Below are 21,878 nucleotides of genomic sequence, written 5' to 3' on the forward strand. Positions count from 1 at the left end.
CTGTTTTATTAATGATTTGTTAATTATTGTATAGGACTTAGGCTGTATTTGTTATGTTCTATTATTGTTATTTATTGTTTGTAAGCTCCTTTCAGATTCATTTGAATGAAAAGTGGCGTAGAAATACAATAAATCAAATCAAACCAGCAGTCAAATATCCTCCCCTCAAAGGCTTCCCCGCTCCAGCCAAACCCTGCCAGCCAAATTCCAGTGTAGTCCATGTCATATAGCAGTTAAAGTGCTGTATTTCAAGCTGGGAGGCCAGGATTCAAATCCTCCCTCAGCCATGAAGCTCCCTGGGTGACCTTGTGCCAGTCACTGCCTCTCAGCCTCACCTGCCTTGCAGGGCTGTTGTGGGGATTAAATGAGAACGAGGAGAAACCTTCACACCTTGGAGAAAAGATGGGATATAAATGCAGTGCTGTGCGATCTGGTGATCTGTGCAGGCTCATCCTTTAGTGCACTGGTGGGGATCCTCTGGCCTATGGACCTAATTATGCACGGCACAGATTCCACCCACCCCACCCCCGCAACCTATGTCCCCATCTCACACCTCGTGTTGTATACGGCATCAACCACAAGGCATGTACCTTTTTTTGGGGGGTCTATAAGACTCACTTTTTCCCTCCTAAAAAGTAAGGGGAAATGTCTGTGCATCTTATACAGGCTGTGCAGCTATCCCAGAAGCCAGAACAGCAAGAGGGATCGCTGCTTTCACTGCACAGCGATCCCTCTTGCTGTTCTGGCTTCTGGCTTTTCCTCCTCCAAAAACTAGGTGCGTCTTGTGGTCTGGTGCGGCTTATAGAGCGAAAAATACGGTAAATATGCAGCTGCAAAGGAACACTGCATTTAGCAGCAGAAGCAAAACTCATTTCATTTCTGTAATCATGAGTGTGTTCTGATTTAAAGTGAATTCAAAATGTGAAACTGGACATGTTCAGGATATGATGATGATGATGATGGTGATGCCAAATGTTAATTGTATGTTTCACAACTGAAATAATACAATTTGGGTATAAGAACGTAAGCAGAGCCTGGTTGCTGGATCAGATCAATGGCCCTTTCAGTCCAGGATCTGTGTCCAGCTAGATTCCTCAAGGGGAATCCCACAAACAGGACCTAAGCACAAGAATACACTCCCCTCCTGTGGTTTTCAGTAACTGGTATTCAGAAGCATTCCTGCCCCTGTGGCATTAGACCACTAAGTTGAGGGCCTGATACCTAACTGCACCCACGAGCATTCTCCCTCTGGGTCAGATGGTTAGAGTGGGTAAGCAGGCAGCAGTGGCAGCAGGGCCAAAGACCTTAATGATCAGCAGAGTATGGATGTTGGTAGGTGTTCCATAATACAAACAAACTGATTCCTGCCCTGACAGTTTGTATGTGCAGGCAGGTAGGGTAAGAATTCATTTCTCCACTGGACTCCGTTGCCGTTCTGTGCCAGCACCCTTATGTTATTATGCAGTTGAAGGCAGAAGATACTAACCTAACAAATCCCAACCCCAATGTGCTCAATCTAGTTAATTTAGACAGGTAGTGCCAGCATAGTACCCGTGGGCACCAGTGTGCAGCTACTGCCTCTTGTGGCACCCACAAAAAGTCTCAGTAAAAATCCCCTCAAATGTTTGCTCTTTCTACTGTGCCCCAGTGGCAGGCATTTTGTGCTACGTCTCTCCCCACCCCGTCTCTCTCTCTCACACACCCACAGCAGCCATTTTGCAACTGGTGCCTATAGCACTTCCTCAAAATTCCAGTGTGCCCACTAGCTGAAAATGTTAAGTAACCCATGGTTTAGGAAAAAAGGATAACTAAATGGGGAGAGAATAGAGGTCTATAGTAACATGCATAGGGCAGAGAAAGTGGACCAATAAATTATTATCTCCCCGTCAATAATATAAAATAGATCAAGGTCTCATCCAATGCAACAGGATGGGATTTTATGCCTTCTTTCTTAATTAGAGAAATCCTAGATCCAACAGGGAGAAAGTACTTCTTCACAGAATACAGAATTGTGCTATGGAATTCACTCCTATAAAATGGGACCACACAGTCCCAGATTTAGACGGCTTTTTAAAGAGCAGAGGGTGGCCTGACTGGAAACATTTGACTGGCTGGGAGCTGGGAGCTGGGATGCTGGCCTGGGTGGACCTTTGCATCTCTTTCAGCAGGGCTCTTTCCATTTTTTTATGGAGCACCTGTGCCCCTGGAATAGAAGCTTGAGGGATAAATATAACTTTGTGTGAAATGTGCATGACTAAACAGTTATTTTCTCATGATTTGATTTGATTATTATTGGGGAAAGTGGGATAACCACACACATAAACGCACACACAGGATTTGAACATGTGATTTTTTTTTGTTATAGTTCACAGTTGAAATAGTTATTTTGACATACATTTTTTCATTTTGACATGTGTTAGACTTTTCCCCCTTCTTTAGATTGTAAACCTATGGGTAGGGACTGCCTTCCTTTGACTATACATCTTTCTAGGAACCTTTTTGGCTGAAGAGCAGGGTACAAATGCCCTAAATAAACAAAACAAAATTAGTAGTTACTGGGGATTGCTCCCTAAGTGAAGCTGCAATACATAAATAATGAGAGAAAGTGACTGAGTCAAGATCCAGAAGCCCGCCCCCCCCACGCTCCCAAGCATTACAGTGCACAGACCCCTAAATTCCACTTTCCTGGTTTCCTGTGCCTAAAGCTCTCAGGAAACGGGAGTGAAGCTTGCAGCTATTTGAATCCCACCCATGTTGTCTTCCCTACAATCCTGAGGCTCTTTTCTAAGCAACAACCAGGTCACCCTCCACAATCAAACTTTTGTGCAACATAATTATTCAGGATCTAGCCAGTCCTGCGTCCTTGGGGTCCAGGACCCGGTCCCTAGCTAGACCACTTTGGCTCATTCGCCTTTTTGTAATGTCAGAAGGATCTCTGGGGACCTTTAAGCGGCATATGGAGGTTGCACATGGCTTGAAAGGAACTTTGGTCTTAACTGCACTGTACATCGTTCCCCACACAGATGGGAAAAGAGCGTCCTTTTCAAACTCCTGGAGGAATTTAAGTCAAGAATCCTTGCCCAGAAGAATAGCAGCTTGAGTTGAGGAAAGATGCATTTTGCGCCTTAGGAAATTCAGCCTGGAGGTGAATCCATTCAGTTTTAATTTCTCTTTGGGTACACCTCAAAATATATTCATGCTTTCGTTCAACAGTGATCTTTAACTGCACATGGTTTATGTATACTGTTTGATAGCACTGTAGTTTTTAAATTTTGTATAACTTTTTAAAAATTAACTACAAGTAATGTAACAAAAATAGATATTTATGGTTTTAAAATAATGAAAAAAGATTTTAAAAACTTTTTGCATGAGGAAAGGATGAGTTCAGTGATGGAGCACGTGCTTACCATGTGGAACATCCCTGGTTTAATGTCCAGGGCAAAACCGCTGTCAGAAATCCCGGGGAGCCTCTGCCATACAGTGTAGACAATACAGTGGTACCTCGGGTTACATACGCTTCAGGTTACAGACTCCACTAACCCAGAAATAGTACCTCAGGTTAAGAACTTTGCTTCAGGATGAGAACAGAAATCGTGCTCCGGCGGCGCAGCGGCAGCAGGAGGCCCCATTAGCTAGAGTGGTGCTTCAGGTTAAGAACAGTTTCAGGTTAAGAATTTGTTCCTCCAGAACAAATTAAGTACTTAACCCGAGGTACCACTTTATTGTCTTTGATGGAGTGATGATTTGCTTCAGTATAAGACAACTTATTGTGTTCCTGCAAAGAGTTGTAACTCAGTAGATTACCAGATACTCTGTTTTCCATGCTGAAGGTCCCAGGTCCCATCCGCAGCTTCTCCAGTGGGTCTGGGAGTGCCCTTTCCCTGAAATCCTGGAGAGCTGCTGCCAGTCAGTGTAGACACTGCTGAACTAGGTGGACCCAATTGTCTGACCCATTGGAAGTCATCTGTTTGCTGACATTCCCTGGCATTGTCTCATCATGCCTTGCAGGAGGTTCACAGCAAAACAGGTTCTTTGTCACCCATTCTGGGGCTTTTTCTTCAATGAGTCCCTTTTGAACCTTTAAAGAGGGGAAGTAACACTTATAACACTTATTTGGGTGGATGAAGGAATGATGCTTTCTTCATAGCCCTAGGTTTGCCTGTGATCCTATCAGCAACGTGATATATGTTTGTTGCAGAGTTTACATCAAAAATTATTCCTGGGGCTTCCTTGAAATGAATTATGGCAGAGGGAGCGAGGCTGAGGGGGAGATAACGGTTTTTGAGTTCTGCAATATATTTTGTTTCCATGTTTTTATCTCTTGTAACACAACCATCCTCCATCTACTCTTTCCGAGGTGCACTGGAACGTGTCACAAACGGATGGTCCTGCACTTCCACTGTACAAAGACGCCTTTGCTCTTTTGTTAAAAAGAGACTCCCTCTCCAAAGGCGTCAACTTCTGCTTTCAATAACATAAACCTCTTTCCTCTACCCTGATCACCAGAGAATACCCTTCAGAAACATCTCTTAAATGTGGGTGTCTGTGGACATAGGGCTGTATCCAGCGCTCATCCCTACTCAGAGTAGAACCCCTCCCCAGAATCACACACTTCTTGGGATTCCAATTGCACCTCCCCATCCGTCTAGGATGTTCCCTTTGGTTTTCCAGCTCCAATGCTCCAAGCTTCTCCTGATCCAGTCAGCCCTCAGATTTCCATGGGACCCAGGATAGGATTGTTGCCTGCTGGAATAATTTGGCAGCTTGAAGATGGCCTGATGCACAGGGATGTGTCAGAGTCGTTTCTGCTCCTAATTGGCCTTTGAGAATATTTCTGCCTCTTATGCTAGGCTGGCTCAAGGTTCTGAATCTTTATTTGCCATATAAATCCGGCTGCTTGAACTCAAACACTGGGAGAGGTGCTTGTAAAACCCCAAGCCCATTAGAATATTGCAAAACACCATATCTATAAAGTGCTTGTTTAAATCAACCACCATCTGATTATCACAAAAGATTTTGCAGGTTTTGAATCTTGAGGGGAAGCGTCCTGTCGTTAACGAGGAAGATTTAAGTCTTAATAAAGGAGCTACCATTTTTATTGCCAAAAAAGAGCCCTGTATCTCAATTAAGCGTACATAATATAAAGTCTAAAGGAAGCAACGTAATAAGCTTAATACAATTATGTCCTTTGGCAATAGTGTAATTTAAAGGAAATCTGATTCTCTTAATGTCTCTTTACATTGTTTGAGGAGAAGACAGGTCGGGAGTCAGTTCCTCAAGCCATTGCCTCCTCCACAAAAACAAACTCTTGTGGGTGGAACATGACCAATGAAGGCTGTGTGGATGTTAACTTAAGAATATCAGAAGTTCCCTGATGGATCAGCCCAGTGGCCCATCTAGTCTATAATCTTGTTCTTGCAGTGGCCAATCAGAGGCCTCTGAGAGGCCCTGAATCCCACCGCACCCTCCCTCCCTGTGATGTTCAGCAGTTGGTATATAGAGGGATACTGCCTCTGACTGTGAAGGGAGAACATAGTCCTTGTGGCTTATAGCCATGTTGTGCTGCTGAAAAATTGAGGCAACCAGATTAGCAGAGTTTCTGCAGGGCAGCGATTTTGACCAAGTGTTCAAATGAGTGACTTGCTTTGTTAACTCATTCATGAGGGTTTGGCCTCCAGATCTGTTTCCTTTCAAACCTGGAGCACCACAAGAGCCTTACTGCATTGGGCCAAGCATCCAGCCAGAATGGGGGCAGAGCCTCCAGGTGCTATTGGGCTACAACTCCCAGGGATGAGGGCCCTCCTCTATCACTCAGCTGCAGCAGAGGTAGAGGCAGGAGAGCAAGGCCTCTCCCATTGGCTAAGCTGAGAGACCAGCTACCATTTGGCCCCTCCTCAAGCTGTTTCCATTCAAGCTGGGAATCATAGAAGCCAACTCCCAGGGGCCAAGGTCTGTTAGCTCCCCACCCCCTAAAATGTTTGAGGGGGCTGCCCCCCCAAAGTTGATGGGCACTATCATTCAAATGGGGTGTGATGGGGTGGGGCTTACCTGGAACCCCACCCCAATATTTTATTCAAGTTGGCACCCCTGCTGAGAATTCTGAGAACAACTATATTACTTTGAGGATTAATGCTCAAGATTGTTTACCTCATTTCTCCACATCCCTTTTTTGTGTGTGTCGTGTCTCTGAGATTGCAGACAATTAGTACTTTTCTGGAGTGACAGCTTGCATACCAGAACTTTAGATTTGTGCATTTAAAATGGATTAAAGCCCTCCACTTTTGCACCTTAGCGCAAAAATACCAGACTTTTTTTAGTTTTGGAAAATGTGGGGTGAATGGGAAGACATGTAAACATCCTGAAGGCAAATCAGGATGAATGCTCAGTAAAGACCGGGTGTAATCTAACCTCTGTATAAGCTTTATGCAAACAAAACAGGATGAAGGCTCCATAAACAGGTTATCTGGAAGGGCTGCAAGCCTGCAGGCAGGGATTGTCTATTTATCTTCTGTATAGCACTTAAAACATTTTAGGCATTTGAGAATGATACACAATAATGATAATTCTTCTGCATTAGCTTCTCCCAGCCTTCCAACATGTGGCAACCACACGGTGGTGCCACCCACCAACCTCAGAAGGCAGTGGTGTGGTTGCCAAGCATTGAGCTTGGTGGCAAAAGCATTAAAAACCCAATCCATGTCAACCATTTTCCTCCCCATTGTTTTACTAAATTCACTTATTAGGAGCATAGGAAACTTCTTTCTACTGAGTCATACCCATTGATCCTTCTAGCCAAGCACTGTCTATGCTGACGTAACAGCAGCTCTCCAGAGTTTCAGGCAGCAGGCCTTTCTCAGCCCAACGTGGAGGTGCCAGGGCTTGAACCCGAGACCGTCCCCATGGAAAGCAAATGCACTGCTTTTGCTGTTCACTTGAAAAGAAAGGAATACTTCGGCCCTTCTGGTTCTGAATACAGGGGCTGAATTAAACAATACAAGTACTGCATTGTACTGAGTCAAACCCATTGATCCATCTAGTTCTGCATTGGCACTGATTGGCAGCTTGCCTGGGTTTCAAGCAGGGAGCCTCTCCCAGCTCTACTTGGAGGTGCCTTTGGGGACTGAACTTGGGACCTTCTGCATACAATGCTCTGCCACTGAGCTACGGCCCCATCCCCATTAATAGAATAATTTCTATCTAAATGGAATTTCGTCATTCTCTGGCAGCAATACTTTCCCCAGCGGCCCTACTCCACACACACAACACCCCTCTGCGGGCCCCACGCATGTACACTGGTGGCTCCCAAGTTGTAATTTAATTGCCTGGATTGTGGCTCACGGTTTTAAGATTCCCTTTCGATTCCTGTTCCATTGTTGTGCTGGGGCTTAACAGAATGTTAACCTGGTAATAGGCGCAGGGGCCTTCCCATTATGTGTCTTGCTATCGAGCGGTTCTGCATGGCTAGTTAAGGAAGATGGCGAGAAGATTAATGAAAGCTGCCTAATACAGCAGAGGGGTGGTAGGTACCTCCGCACAATACTTCCAGCTAGGGCATATTAGAGCTGAACCAGAGCACAGCTTTCTCCTATGCTGCCACCCCCCCCCTCCCTATTCCTTTATCCCGCAACCTTTGAACCCTCCTCACTGTCGAGAGCTGCCAAGAGGGCCGACGTTTTGATTGATGTTGCTACACGAGTCAGTCCTTTTTCCCGTCGAATTTGGCATCTCCACGAAAATAGCTTTCTCCAGCACAATCCGGGCTGGCTTGTAAGTGATAGCCAAATTAACAGGCCCCCAAATGCTGTTGTTTTGTTTTAGCCTTTGTTTTTGAGATGCAGTAAGCATTTGCAGCCAAAGGTGTCTTCGTTTCCTGGGCTGAACACATTGGGTGTAGCATCACCCTTGTGAGTTTACAAATGGGGTTATGTTAGGACACAGACCCAGAAATCAACAGGATGTTTTGTTTGCTGAGCACATCTGTTTATTTATTTAAGTTTCCACGGGTCCTGAAAGCTCTGCACTGACTTGCCAGTGAACTGCTGGGCCCAATTCAAGGTTTTAGTCCTAGCATACAAAATTTAAATGGTTTGGAACCAAAGGACCTAAAAGAGCACCTTCCCCAACATTTTGAACCCTGAGGTCAGCAGTTAAGGCCATGTTGGTTGTGCCACCACAAGGGGCTGCCCATGTGATGTTGGCCTGTAACAAGCCTTCTCAGTGGTGGGTCCCCATTTGTGGAATCCCCCCCCCCCCGCCCTTGGTGAGGTTTGTCTGCTTCCCTCATTATCAGCTTTCAGGAAGATTTTAAAAACATTCCTGCTTGTCCAGGCTTTTGAAAAATGCTGCTCCTGGCAACCATTAAATCATTGGCTTAGAGAATGTGATTGCTTTCAATTGTTTTTAAAATGTTTTTAATTGTTTCTAGAATGCTTTTTAATGAAATTGATGTATTCGCCCTGGGCTCCTTTGGGAGGAAGCACAGAGTAGAAAAATGGATAATTTCTCATCATCGCAGCCACTGCCTCTTCGCTTATAAAGTTGCCTGAGTCTTGAGATCCATGTCTGAGGTCCTAATCAGAATTCTGCTGTTGTCAGCACCAGAGACAGGACCTTCTCTCCTGTGACACAGAATGCTGAAGAGCTTACCTCAAGCCAGTGTCCACCAGATGTTTTGAATCATCACCAGCCCTATCCAGCATGGGCATGGTAGTCAAAAACATCTGGAAGGCACCAGCTTGGGGGAGCCTGATTCAGAGCATGGTTGGTCCCATGAGACATCCATCTGGCTCCCTCTCTGCTCACCTTTCATCAGGTACCTAAGACTTGATGTCTGTGTCAACGGGGCCTTTTTAGACTTCCTTAAATGCTTTATGTTCCTGATTAGGATGGTTGGGTTCTTAGATTACATTTTAATGATGCCATTTTGCATTTATTGCTTTTGTTGTGTCTTTATTGGATTTCCATTCAGCCACCTTTGAGTATCAGTGATAGGAAGCTTTGCTACATTTGCATCCCTAAGAACAGAAGCATTTTCAACATTTGTTGAAAACTTCCTTTTGCCCCAATCCTTCTCAAATTAAGTCTGTTTCATTCTGGCAGTTTTTAATTCTTGTTTCAATATCATTAATTTTAAGTTCTGTTTCTGTACTCTGTTAGGGTTTTCTTCTGAACACAGAGCAGTTTATAAATTCAGAAATAAAAATCAGTAAATAAGCAAATGGGGTTCCCAAGTGGTCTCCCATCCAGAGACTGACCAGACCTGGGCCTGCTTAACTTCAGCAAAGTGGTTGCTCATGTCCCTCTAGGACATGGCTCTGTGTTTAGTGTCAGGCTAGAAGTGGGGAGACCCAGATTCAAATCCCTGCATTACACCAGTTGCAATCTCTCAGCCTAACCCACCTCGTAGGCTTATTGTGAGGATAAAATGGAGAAGTTGTTTGTGCCGCCATTATGTCTTTCTGTGGCGGATAGGATTGCAGTGTCAAGGTCTCAGTGATGCCTTTTTATAACTCAAACCTGGAGGAGGATGTCGACAAAATTAGAAGTAATTGGCTCTGGCGCCATCTGCTGTTGGGCTCCCCTTCTTCCAGCCTAATAGCCTTGATGGGGACCAACCACAGCAGAAGAGTGATCAGTGCATGGTCATAGACACAGCATGGCAGCTATTGTGTGCTTCCTGATAAAACCGAAGATAGTTACTGAAAATGGGGTCAGGAAAGCACATTCTGTGTCTTGACAGTACTCTGCTTCCATGTGGAATGCCAGCCACACACACTGGTGGTTCTAGAGATGTATGAGCTGTGGCTATTGAATGGTAGTGTGGAGATGTTCAGAAGCCCTCTCTTCCTTCAGGCACTTCTGGGCCAGAACCAGACTCTGAAATTGCACTGGCACGGAGGCTGCAAAATTAAGTCCCAAGAGGCTCTTAACTTTTCTCTTTCATGTCTTCCTTTGATTCACCCCTTCCTCTATTTAAAACACTTTCTCCCTCTAGACCCAGGGAAAGGCCAGCTTCCACCACTGACTACTCTTGAGAGCAAGGCCAACACTGGCATGGTGGATGAGGTATGCAGGCAAAGTTGGGACGGGCTGCAGCTCAGTGGAAGAGCATCTGCTTTGCATGCAGAAGGTCCACCATTCATTCCCGGCATTTCCAGGTAGGGCTGGGAGTGCCCCCTGCCTGAAAGCCAGGAGTGCCACTGCCAGTCAGTGTAGATAGTGCTGAGCTAGATGGACCCAGTTGTCTGATCCAGTAGAAGGCAGCTTCCTACGTTTGCTGGTATCCCTTGGCATGGTGTCATCATATGCTGCAGGAGCTTCATGGCAAAACTCTCGTCTCTCGTCACCCATTCCAGGGCTTTTCTTTGATGAGTCCATTTTAAAGACCTGTTGTCAGTAAGTGCAAACGGTACTGAGCTAGTTGGATTAAGGACCCAATTCAGTATGAAGCAACTTTCTCCATTCCTAAAGATGGGCTTTCCCCATTGCTTTTGAGCTGGGAGTTCTATAGCGGGTGTGCCCGTCAGCTTCTCACACACCCCAGAAGGACTCCAGCTTATTAGACACATCCATTCAGCAATGACCTCTCTCTCTCTCTCTCTCTCTCTCTCTCTCTCTCTCTCGCTCTGTGTGTGTGTGTGTGTGTGTGCACACAGAGTGCTCCAGAGCACCATCAGGAAGAGACCATTCATTGCCTCATCCTCTTTAACAAATATGTTTGTAGCCCTATTAAAAGGGGGGCTTCATCTATCCTGTCAAAGGCAGCCTGCTGGGTCTTTCTCCCTCTCTTTCTTTCTTCCCCCTCCCCAGTTTAATTACACTATCCAATTAAAACTCCTTTGCTGCATTTGGATTCGCTTCTCCTTGGGCTTGAGTGGATATGACATTTACAAGGCTCGGCTCTCAAGCAGACAATGGCGTGATTGATGAGGTGCAGACGTGGCAAAGGAGCCCGATCGCAACTGTGGAAAGGCTGCTTAGTGCAATTTGATTTATTTATCATCTCTTCCAAAACAAGGGGGCGGGGGGGGGGGCTTCTTGCAGAGAGTAAGCTTAAAAGGGATGAGAACCAATGGTGTTTGGGCACTAGAGGACTCTGTCTCAACACCTCCAACTCAAAAAGCTCCTCGTTTTAGATGTCAGGAGTAGCAGAGGCAGGATCCGGCCTCCTTGTTTGAGGGCACTATTTGCCACCTGGATGCGAGAAGTCTTGATCTCATACCACTGGACGAAAATCAGGCATACATTTTTTTGTCTTAGGTTGACTCCTGACTTAGGTCAAGAATTGGGATGAACAACAACTATCAAAATCACAGAATTTAGCTGTTAAAGAGCCAAATACTGAGTGGTATCTGTAAAAAGCTGAATGCCAAAGCACAACAAAAATATCAACTTTTTGGGAGTACAGATCACCTCAGTCGTAATTCATCCCAATCTCAAAAGTAATTAAAATAAGGGAGGGTTAGCTGACCTAATGTCCTGGGGACTAACCTTCAGGACTATTATGTGGTGTTTGGGCATGATAGAGGTTCCTCACTTTAAGTCACTCATCCTGTCCGAAAACTTGTCACAGTTTCCTCTATAGGCTTTCTCACAAATGAATATAGCTGAAAGGCAGTGAAGGTTTAGGATCAGTTTTTCTTCTACTAGATAGGCTACTTTCTGAGGTTGACATGCCCATCTGCCCCTCATTTCTCTCTGCAGCACAAGCAGTAACCACCTTCTTTATTGTTGGGCCCACTCAACTGCTCAATCCTCTTGAGCCTGTCATCGCGTGCCAGGGGAGTCTCTAACACACCAACGGTTTGAGACCCATTTCCCAGGGTGTTGCTGCTGTTGCATGCTGACCGCTAGGAGCCACAGGCAAGAGCTGAGTGCAGGGTGGCAACCAAAGGAAGACAAACTACTCCAGACTACTAGTGCTTGCTAGTAGTACATGTGAAAATGATCCAGGGGTCTTCACAAACCACAAGTTTAACATGAGTCAACAGTGTGATGCATCAGCAAAAAAAAATTATAATATTGTTCTAGGCTGCATCAACAGAAGTAAAGTGTCCAGAACAAGGGAAGTAATAGTACCATTCTATGCTGCCTTGGTCAGAGCACAGGGGGAATACTGCGTCCAGTTCTGGGCACAGTTTAAAAAGGATATTGACAAGCTGGAAATTGTGCAAAGGCAAAGGAGAGTGACCAAGATTATCAAGAGTTTGGAAACCAAGTCTTATGAGGAGCCATTGAGGGAGTTGGGTATACAGTGGTACCTCGGGTTACATACGCTTCAGGTTACAGACTCCGCTGACCCAGAAATAGTACCTCGGGTTAAGAACTTTGCTTCAGGATGAGAACAGAAATTGTGCAGCAGCGGCATGGCAGCAGCAGGAGGCTTGGTGCTTCAGGTTAAGAAAGTGGTGCTTCAGGTTAAGAACAGTTTCGGGTTAAGAACAGACCTCCAGAACGAATTAAGTACTTAACCCGAGGTACCACTGTATTTGGCCTGGATAAGAGGAGACTGAGAGGGAATAGGATAGGCATCTTCAAATATCTAAAGGGCTGTCACATGGAAGATGGAGCAACCTTGTTTTCTCCTGCTCTGGAGGGTAGAACCCAAATTGAGTTACAAGAAAGAAGATTCCGACTAAATATCAGGAAGAACTTTCTGATAGTAAGAGCTGTCAGTGGAACGTCTCCCTCGGAAGGTGGTGGACTCTGCTTCCTTGGAGGTTTCTAAGCAGAGGTTGGACAGCCATCTGTCATGGATGCTTTAGTTGAGATTTCTTCATTGCAGGGGTTTGGACTAGATGACTCTCGGGATCCCTTCCAACTCTTCAATTCTATAATTGTATGATTCAGTTGTTGTTGTTGTTGTTGTTGTTGTTATTATTATTATTATTATTATTATTATTATTATTATTATTATCATTCATAATAGTTCTTGTTAAAACCGACTCCCCATGGAGTCACATCCTGTAGGTATTGAATTCCACTTTGAATCATGTGGGATTGTGTGAAGAACCCTCCTCCTCTCAGGGCTGAACCCTCTGCCAATCCTTTTCACCAGGTAAGGGCCACAGCTCAGTGACAAAGCATCTACCTTGCATGCAGAAGGTCCCAGGTTCAATCCCCAGCATCTCCAGGTAGAACGTTCCTGTCTTTCCCATCCAAGGCAGCAAGGTGCCCGCGTCTGCCATATTAGGAATGAATGAGTTTGAAAGGACAGCAGGAACTGCCTTATACAGAGTCAAACCAATGATGCATCTACCAGTGGAGTTTTGAACTAGAGTCATTCCCAGCCCCACCTGGAGATGTTGGGATTGAACCTACAACCTTCTGTGTGCAAATCCTATGACTGACCACTGAGCTATTGTCCATTCTCAAAAGAAAAGAGAGGAGCATACGAAAAATGGCTTATACAGAGTCAGACCATTGGTCTGTCTAGTTCAGTATCGTCTTCTGTGCTGATTGGTAGGAGTCTTTCCCGACCCTACCTAAAGATGTCGGAGATCAAACTTGGGACCTTCTGCATGCAAAGCAGGTGCTCTACCCCTGAGCTATGGGCCCTTCTCCTTAGTATATATTGCTTCCTGTGGTTAGCACTATACCCTTGCTGTTGGCAGTCCCCATAATCTCATTCTTACACACAGGGAGCAAAAAATAAATAAATTGAAATCCACATCGATCTCTGTATTACCCACGGTGACATTCTATTGGAAGGTGGCTCCAGAGCCGTATATCACGTTCTCTAAGCACTCCTGGAAATGGAAATCAATTTGCCCCTCGCAACCCAGAAACTCGCATCTGTCCCAACTAGCAGCAGAGCAAAGTGCCGCTTTGATCGTTTTGCTGAACAAATATTTCACGCCGTTAACAGTGTACAATTTGGGCATGGAGGGACATAAAACCCTCACCCGAGTCTCCCTGGCTTTTTGTTTCCTAAATCATTTGGGGGGGGGCATATAAATCTGAAGCACAGCCTGTCTCCTCCCTTTTATCAAAGCAAGGGGGATATTTTGATAAGCCGTCGGTTTGGGGGCGGGGGGAGCAGGGTTGCGACAAGATAATTTTGACAATGATCAGAACTAATAATGATCTTCCAGTTTTTTAGTCCACAATTTAACTGAAGTAGGAAGCATTCACTGAAATTAACATGCAGAAAATTTAACACCTCCCCAAAAAAGAAAACATCAATGCCATCTAATTGGACAGTTACAGGTAGGTAGCCATGTTGGTCTGCCGTAGTCGAAACAAAATAAAAACGAAAACTCATACTAATAACACGAAAGCTCATACCAATAACAAACTTAGTTGGTCTCTAAGGTGCTACTGGAAAGAATTTTTTATTTTGTTTTGTTTTATCTAATTAGACAGGGAGAGTGCCCATAGGTTCCAAATAAGATGACCGATAATGCCTTCTGCTTGTCTGGGCAGAGGATAGAGAGGGTTGTATGGCTCTATATAGAAATAATCTCTTGTACAAAGGTAAGATTTACAGTCATACCTCGTGCTGCGAACGTGATCCCTGTGGGAGGCACGTTTGCAACCCGCGGCGGCGCGCATGCGCGTGACGCGTGATTTAGTGTTTCTGCGCATGTGCGAGCGCCGAAACCCGGAAGTAACCCATTCCAGTACTTCCAGGTTTGGCATGGTCCGTAACACGAAAATGCACTGTTCACAACCTGAGGTATGACTGTATATTTATTGCTCTGCCCATTTTTGCCTCTAGCCCTGCTTGCCATGTGGCCCCCAGAGGGGAATGTGGCCCTCAGGCTGAAAAGGTTTCCCTATCCCAGCTTTGCAGTGACTTCAGCGACTATCTCAAGTAGTATGTGGCATGTGCAGGTTGGAGATTCCTAATCTGACTGTATCTCCCAGCCCATGGAAAGTTTTTATCCCACTTTGGAAAGCAAAGGTCCTGGCTGTGGAATATAGTTCTCTCTCTTCCTACAAAAGGTTGTGTGTGTGTGTGTGCGTGCATGCGTGCACACACACACACACCCCAGTAAGATGCATCTTCCATGATGGATTGAAACCCCTGCCTCCTGTTACTCTCCCCGCCATAAGCATTATTGACATCTCTGACTCTGTAATGGCCCCCGAAAAGGGCTGACTCTTTAAAAAGCTAAAATAAGAATTTGAAATAAAGTTCCGCGTTCTGCTTCTGTCAGCTGTGAAATACCAGAGCGGAAGAGACGAGATAAATCACCAGATTTAAAAGCGAGAGAGGCCGGCAGTGAGAGGCCTTGCAGGGGCTCTGTGCTAAACAGTAAGCCTGTAATGCAAAGGGTCAGCAACCGTCAGCCCCCTGAGCCAAATCAGGCCTGTGGATCGCTGCTGCCACCCCACCACCCCTTCCTCCTTGACCACTGCAGCACTCGAAACTGCCCTGCTGGCAAAACTAGTTTGCATCTCTTTAAATAAAAGGAGGGAATGCCAGAGCCTGTGAAGCGGATGTGAGCCTTGTCGTTCAGCCCAAAATGTGGTCTTCCCAGGCCTGTTGCTGCTGTTCCTTGGTAAGCACTGTGTCTCTCAAACCCTGTATTTTTGTGCCACCTCTTCCTCCTGGGAGGTGAGTCTTAATTATTCCCACCACACAGATGGAGAGCCAGGCTGCCTTCCGCGGGGAGCCCTAGGGTTCTTCAGAAGCTCCTCAGGAGTTTCTTGACAGGAGGGTCAAGAATGATAGACAGGCGTTCCTTCAGCGACAGCTTGGCTGATATTTCCCCCTGTAACATGCAAGGGAGTGCGGCGCAGCGGGTTCCTGCAGCACCCCTCACAGTCCATGGGCTGAACTTAACAGGCATGATGCTAAATATGGCCCTTGGTGGTGGTTGCTTTGTCATCCTTAATAACAGCCGCAATGGGTGATGCTTCCTCACTGCGGTTTCCACCCAGAACGAACGAAAGGAAGAGGGAAGAAAGGAAGGATGGAGGAGGCACAACAAGCAACGTGTTTTGCATCACATCTAGTTTGACCCTGAGTATGTACTATTAGTGTTTGTTTGTTTGTTTGTTTGTTTTGTTTTGTTTTGTTTGTTTTGTTGTTTGTTTGTTTGTTTGTTTCAGCCTCCACCAAATGGGTTCCCTCCATCTGTTTAAAACTACAACTTTTATTAGCTGTAGTCCATATAATTTGGGGATGGGAGGTGGCATCCGAATGGTAACGGCTATAGGAAGAGCCTGTTAGCAGGCCAGTGGCCCATCTAGTCCAGCATCCTGTTCTCACAGTGGCCAACCAGATGCCCTAATAGGAAGCCCTCAAGCAGACCTGAACACAACAGCAACTCCCCCCTCCTGTGGTTTCCAGCCACTTCTATTCAGAAGCATTACTGCCTTAGACAGTGCAGGGAGACGGTGGACAAAGTATGGATGTAGACCTAGGTTGCAGGTGCCTTCCCTTCACTCTGCATCCTCTGGTGGATCTGGCACCCAATTGTCCCCTTCCCCTTGACACCTTCCAAGGTTGGGGAAAATGTCATTTGAGCTCTCTTTTCATTTTGGAGGTGGGGAGGCAGTTCTAAATGAGCCAAAGAGAGCAGACCAGGCATTAGGGAGGGAGGATATTTGTCAATCACAGTTTCTCTCCCTTTCTCATTTTATTTTTCCAATCAGTTTCCCATGTTTTTGCATCAGCTTGTGAATTTTGTTTGGATGAAAAGGTTTTCATGGAAAAATTGTTAGCATTTTAGTACATGTATCTATATACAATTTTGCAGATTAGGTTTCATTTTGCATTTTGGTATGCCATTTTTCCTAATGTAATTTCCCCCCCTATGTTATTTACACTAATATACACATTTTACACCCAATTTATTTGTTTGTTTGTTTATTGGATTTTATGGGCATTTAAATTAATATTTTAGTTTGTTCTCTGTGAGCTGCCTAAATGCTTTCTGTCAAGTAAACAGTACAATGGTACCTCGGGTTACAGATGCTTCAGGTTACAGACTCCACTAACCCAGAAATAGTACCTCGGATTAAGAACTTTGCTTCAGGATGAGAACAGAAATTGTGCTCCAGCGGAGCGGTAGCATCAGGAGGCCCCATTAGCTAAAGTGGTGCTTCAGGTTAAGAACAGTTTCAGGTTAAGTACGGGCCTCCATAATAAAGTTCTTAACCCGAGGTACCACTGTATATAAATTTTCTTAGATGAAAAAGAAAAAACTGTATGCACTGTCTGGGGTTGGAGAAACCACATAGCAAAATTTGAAGAAGTGAAGGTTTCAAGGGATAGCAGCGTTTCAGTTTTTAGATTGTTTTGGGAAGTGCCAGTTAGGAACATAGGAAGCTGCTTTATATGGAGTCAGACCATTGGCCCATCTAGCTCAGTGTTCTCTACACTGATTGGCAGGTGCTTTCCAAGGTTTGGGGCGTACCTGGAGATGTCATTGGGTCTTGAACCTGGGACCTTCTGCATGCAAAATGGATGCTCTACCACTGAGCTACAGCCCTCCCTTAAGACATAGGAACACAGAAAGCAGCCTTGTATGGAGTCGGAACACAGGTCCATCTAGCTCATCATTGAGTACCGTGACTGGCTATCCAGGGCTTCAGGCGGATGTCTCTCTCAGACCTACCTTGAATGCCATTGGAGATTCAGCCTGAGACCTTCCCCAAGCAAAACAGATGCTCTACCACTGAGCTGTGACTTCTTCCCTGCATATATATGGGGTATATAGGAAAAGAAACTGCCTTATAACAAGCCAGACTGAGGGTCCATCTAATAATAATAATAATAATAATAATAATAATAATAATAATAATAATAAAATTTATTTATATCCCGCCCTCCCCAGCCGAAGCCGGGCTCAGGGCGGCTAACAACAATAAAATAGTACAACATTCTAAAATCATTCATTATAAAATTAATTCAAATCAAGTTGATGGCAACCATTGGGCTAGAGATTCTGTGAAGATTGCCAGAGGAGGGAGTCAGGCTGTGCCCTGACCAAAGGCCTGGTGGAACAGCTCTGTCTTGCAGGCCCTGCGGAAAGATGTCAAGTCCCGCAGGGCCCTAGTCTCTTGTGACAGAGCGTTCCACCAGATCGGAGCCACAGCCGAAAAAGCCCTGGCTCTAGTTGAGGCCAGCCTAACCTCTCTGTGGCCTGGGACCTTCAATATGTTTTTATTTGAAGACCGTAAGTTCCTCTGTGGGACATACCAGGAGAGGCGGTCCCGTAGGTACGAGGATTCTAGGCCGTATAGGGCTTTAAAGCTCAGTACTGTCTGCATGCTGAATGGGGGGGAGGCCGAGGTGTAGAATGGGGAGCACCAGATGGCCATGGCCCTGGGAGCATATTTCCAAGAGGGCGCACGACAGGCTCCCTCATCAAGGCAAGGCCTTCAGGGCTGGGGTGGCAGCTCGGAGCTGCCCTTGCACCCGTCTGGGTCCCTGGGCTCCCTTGACCTCTGTTTCTGAGCACAAGGGCCACGAAGGGCAGCTTCCCCCTCCCATGCACTTTTGGGCCAAGGGAGCCAGGCAGGAGCTTCACTGGAGCACCCTCAGCAGAGGGCCCTTCTCCAGCCTGCCTCTGTTCCTCTTGTCCCTCCTCAGTGCATGGCGGCAGCACCCTTCCCCTTCTATTCTCTGAGGTCCAGAACTATATTTGTCCCCCAGGGCTGAGGTTCCTCCTCTTATTCCCAGAAGGCAGGGAGCATTGGGAAAAGGGCCTCTGCATCTGATCTCACTTGGTGAGCAGGTTTGTGTGTGAGAGGATAGGTGACTGTACCTCTTAGACCTCTTGCTTTTGGAAGGTCTTGGTCTCTTGCCCTTAGTGCATTTTGCCCACACCAGTAGCAAGCAACAGTGCCAAATACTGGTTTTCTTGCAACAAGGAGCGACAGAAATAACCACACACCTATAGACTCCCAGTTTAGAAATATCTGCCTCTTCTCATGCAATGTGATTGCTCTTTTGCTTCTGTGATTTACAGTTTGGTTTTGGATCGTCCACCAGGTTTTTTTTTCCAGTGGAGAATTCATAATTCCTGATTAGCATGCAATAACAGTGTTTAATTAACGTGTTGTGATGAAATACGAAGGTCTCCAGTTTGCTGGCCATATATCAGTTTATTTGGGGAGATCTGGAGAATTAAGCTACTGTAAAAAAGGTTTCAAATCCGCTCCCCTCTGGGAAAAGTGGATAAATCTCCATTAAAATGATGCTGTTATTTTTGTAGATCCGAGTTAAAGTTGGACCTTTGGACTGAACACATTAAAATGAAAATGGAGAGAACAACCTCTAATACATTAAATCTTAATTGCCAATGCATGAATTTTCATATGAATGAAGGGCACCAAGTATCCTGTGTAGGGCCTGACTGTGGAACATCTGTGTAAGGTGTATCCAGAGCAGCCATGTAGGGAACAGAGCAAAGTATACTTAGAGATTACCCAACAACAGAGATGGAGAACGTTTTCCATGGTAGCTTGGTGGTAGAGCATCTGCTTTGCACACAGAAGGCCCCAAGTACAATCCTTGGCATTCCCTTGTAGAGCTGGGAGAGACTTCTGCCTGAATCCCTGAAGAGCCATTGACAGTGCATGTAGACCATGGGTAGGCAACCTAAGGCCCAGGGGCCGGATGCAGCCCAATTGCCTTCTCAATCCGGCCCGCGGACGGTCCGGGAATCAGCGTATTTTTACATGAGTAGAATGTGTCCATTTATTTAAAATGCATCTCTGAGTTATTTGTGGGGCATAGGAATTTGTTCATATTTTTTTCCAAAATATAGTCCAGCCCATCACATGGTCTGAGGGACGGTGGACTGGCCCATGGCTGAAAAAGGTTGCTGACAATGTAGACAATACTGAGCTAGATGGACCACCAGTCTGTACAAGGCAGCTTCTTGTGTAATCGGTGCCCACCAAAATAGCAGAACATAAACTTTTCACTGCACACTCCACTCACTGCACACTCCCATCTGCCACTGCTTGAGGAGTCCACCAGCTACCTGGCACAGTGTTTCCAAACTTAAAATAATCACATTTTGAGAGTTTAATATTACTGCCGGCATGCCCCTTAATGTTTGGGGTAGCTTTAGTAATACTATTTTATCCACACGTCCAGCATCTCCCAGACATATCCAGGATTCATCTGTCAAAAACAGCGTCCAAAAATTTCCAGAAATCAGTAAAAAAATGTCCAGTAAAAGTGGCAACCCATGTTGGAAGTCTTGATTCTTTGGCGAATTTCCTTTAAAAATTAGCTCAGAAACTTCAACAACCTTACAGAAGAACGCTCAACGACTTTTGTGTCTGGATTTTCACTTTTTGAAATATGGCAACCCTAATTTTATTTATGAATAGATAGGTAGATAGCTGCATGCATCACACACACACACACACACATTCTCCATGTACCCCTTTAAACCCTTTTGTATATCTCCATGGGTATGTGTACCACTTTGGGAAACACTGTCTGAGAATATTAAAGCAAACTTCCTTTCCCTAGAAACTCCCTAGAGTCTGATCCACAGCATATTCATTTGGATCTTCTTTTCTGGTGGGGGCAGGTGGGAGTTCATAGCCAAACTTAAGCTAGCACAGAACACATCTAGCTTTATTTCATGCAGTATTATATTTGAACTAGATATTGCTGAGTTTTATTACAATGTTTTTGTAGTCCACTTGGGAGTGAGGTGGACGGTATTAGAAACTGAAGTAAAACCTAGATTAATAACTTAGCACCCTACTAACACCAACATAAAACAACATGTAAAATAACACAGTATAACTGTGATTGGGTTTCCTGGGTGGGGAGGGCAGGCTGAATGCTCTGTAGAGCGACTCCCCTAAAGAAGTGAGCTAAGTTGATAGCAGAGGTTCCTGGTTCATAGATTGGGTATCTTAGCCCCAATGACGGACCAGCTGCTGCTGCAGGGGGTGGGGCACTGCTTGTGCCAGAATCACCGAAGCCACTCCCCCCCCCCACAAATTTTGGAAGGTAAAGTCATAAGATTAGCCACCTGAGGTGCTTAATCAAGGAAGAATCATTCAGCTGCTTCTCAATGGCTAACACGGATGGGACTTGTAGTCCAACTCCTCTGGAGGGCCTGGGCATAGCTGGGGGAGCAGGGAGAGGCTGCTGCCCCCCAATCAATAAAAATACATAGCTAACTGTGGTTCTCCCCCCCCCAAAAAAAACCCAGTGGCCTACCCCCCTCCCAACATAAGTCCTGGCTGCACCCATCTTGGAGCTTATCTGGTCAGGGAAGGCTGTTCTCAGGGCATGATGCAGCCAGAGTAATAATACTCTTTGAAGTTTCATTTTCTCCAAGGGGCATGGCTAAAGGAGGAAGGGGAGGGGATAGGGTGCCCTCCATGATTCCCTCTTCCTTTTCAAACAGCATTGTATTCAGAGCACTTTACTGATTGAGATCTGGGGTTGGGGGGAGTAAATATGTTACAGAAGCCGTATTTTTCCTTGTTAAATATTAAAGGTACCCCTGACCATTAGCTCCAGTCGCGGACGACTCTGGGGTTGCGGCGCTCATCTCGCTTTACTGGCTGAGGGAGCCGACGTACAGCTTCCGGGTCATGTGGCCAGCATGACTAAGCCGCTTCTGGCGAACCAGAGCAGCACACGGAAACGCCGTTTACCTTCCCGCCGGAGCGGTACCTATTTATCTACTTGCACTTTGACGTGCTTTCAAACTGCTAAGTTGGCAGGAGCAGGGACCGAGCAACGGGAGCTCACCCTGTTGCGGGGATGCGAACTGCCGACCTTCTGATCGGCAAGTTGCTTTATTGAACCTTTATACATCCTTTTAAACCCACAAGCAGGACCTGAGCTTAGCAGCACCTGCTCCACATACAATTTCCAGCAACTGATATTCAGAAGCAATAGCACCACCAAGCATCACAGCTAGTAGCCTTTGATGGCA

At 45.6% G+C, this 21,878-nt stretch overlaps 1 protein-coding gene and 1 long non-coding RNA gene across 14 annotated transcripts in view; one reads left to right on the plus strand and one right to left on the minus strand.

The window, feature by feature from the left end:
• MAPKAP1 (MAPK associated protein 1) overlaps nucleotides 1-21,878 on the plus strand; it is a 181,462-nt gene that overhangs the window by 152,116 nt on the left and 7,468 nt on the right. For 7 of the 13 annotated variants that reach the window (XM_080989600.1, XM_080989603.1, XM_080989593.1 and 4 more), the window contains one exon: nucleotides 15,849-15,974. The exons of 3 other annotated variants lie outside the window; for them this stretch is intronic. In XM_080989600.1, the coding sequence (XP_080845726.1) occupies nucleotides 15,849-15,974 (126 nt within the window). Of the gene's footprint in view, nucleotides 1-3,023; nucleotides 3,146-15,848; nucleotides 15,976-21,434; nucleotides 21,610-21,878 lie in introns of those variants that run through there. 3 more of the 13 variants (XR_013981354.1, XM_080989596.1, XM_080989595.1) reach the window with 3 other exon arrangements.
• Nucleotides 15,989-17,706, minus strand: LOC308467936. The gene is made up of 2 exons (XR_013981382.1): nucleotides 16,371-17,706; nucleotides 15,989-16,326 (listed from the first exon to the last, which is right to left on the minus strand). It is a non-coding gene; the product is annotated as an uncharacterized lncRNA (long non-coding RNA).

This window comes from Podarcis pityusensis, assembly GCF_964106645.2.
Source record: "Podarcis pityusensis genome assembly, chromosome: Z".
Lineage (NCBI taxonomy): Eukaryota > Metazoa > Chordata > Lepidosauria > Squamata > Lacertidae > Podarcis > Podarcis pityusensis.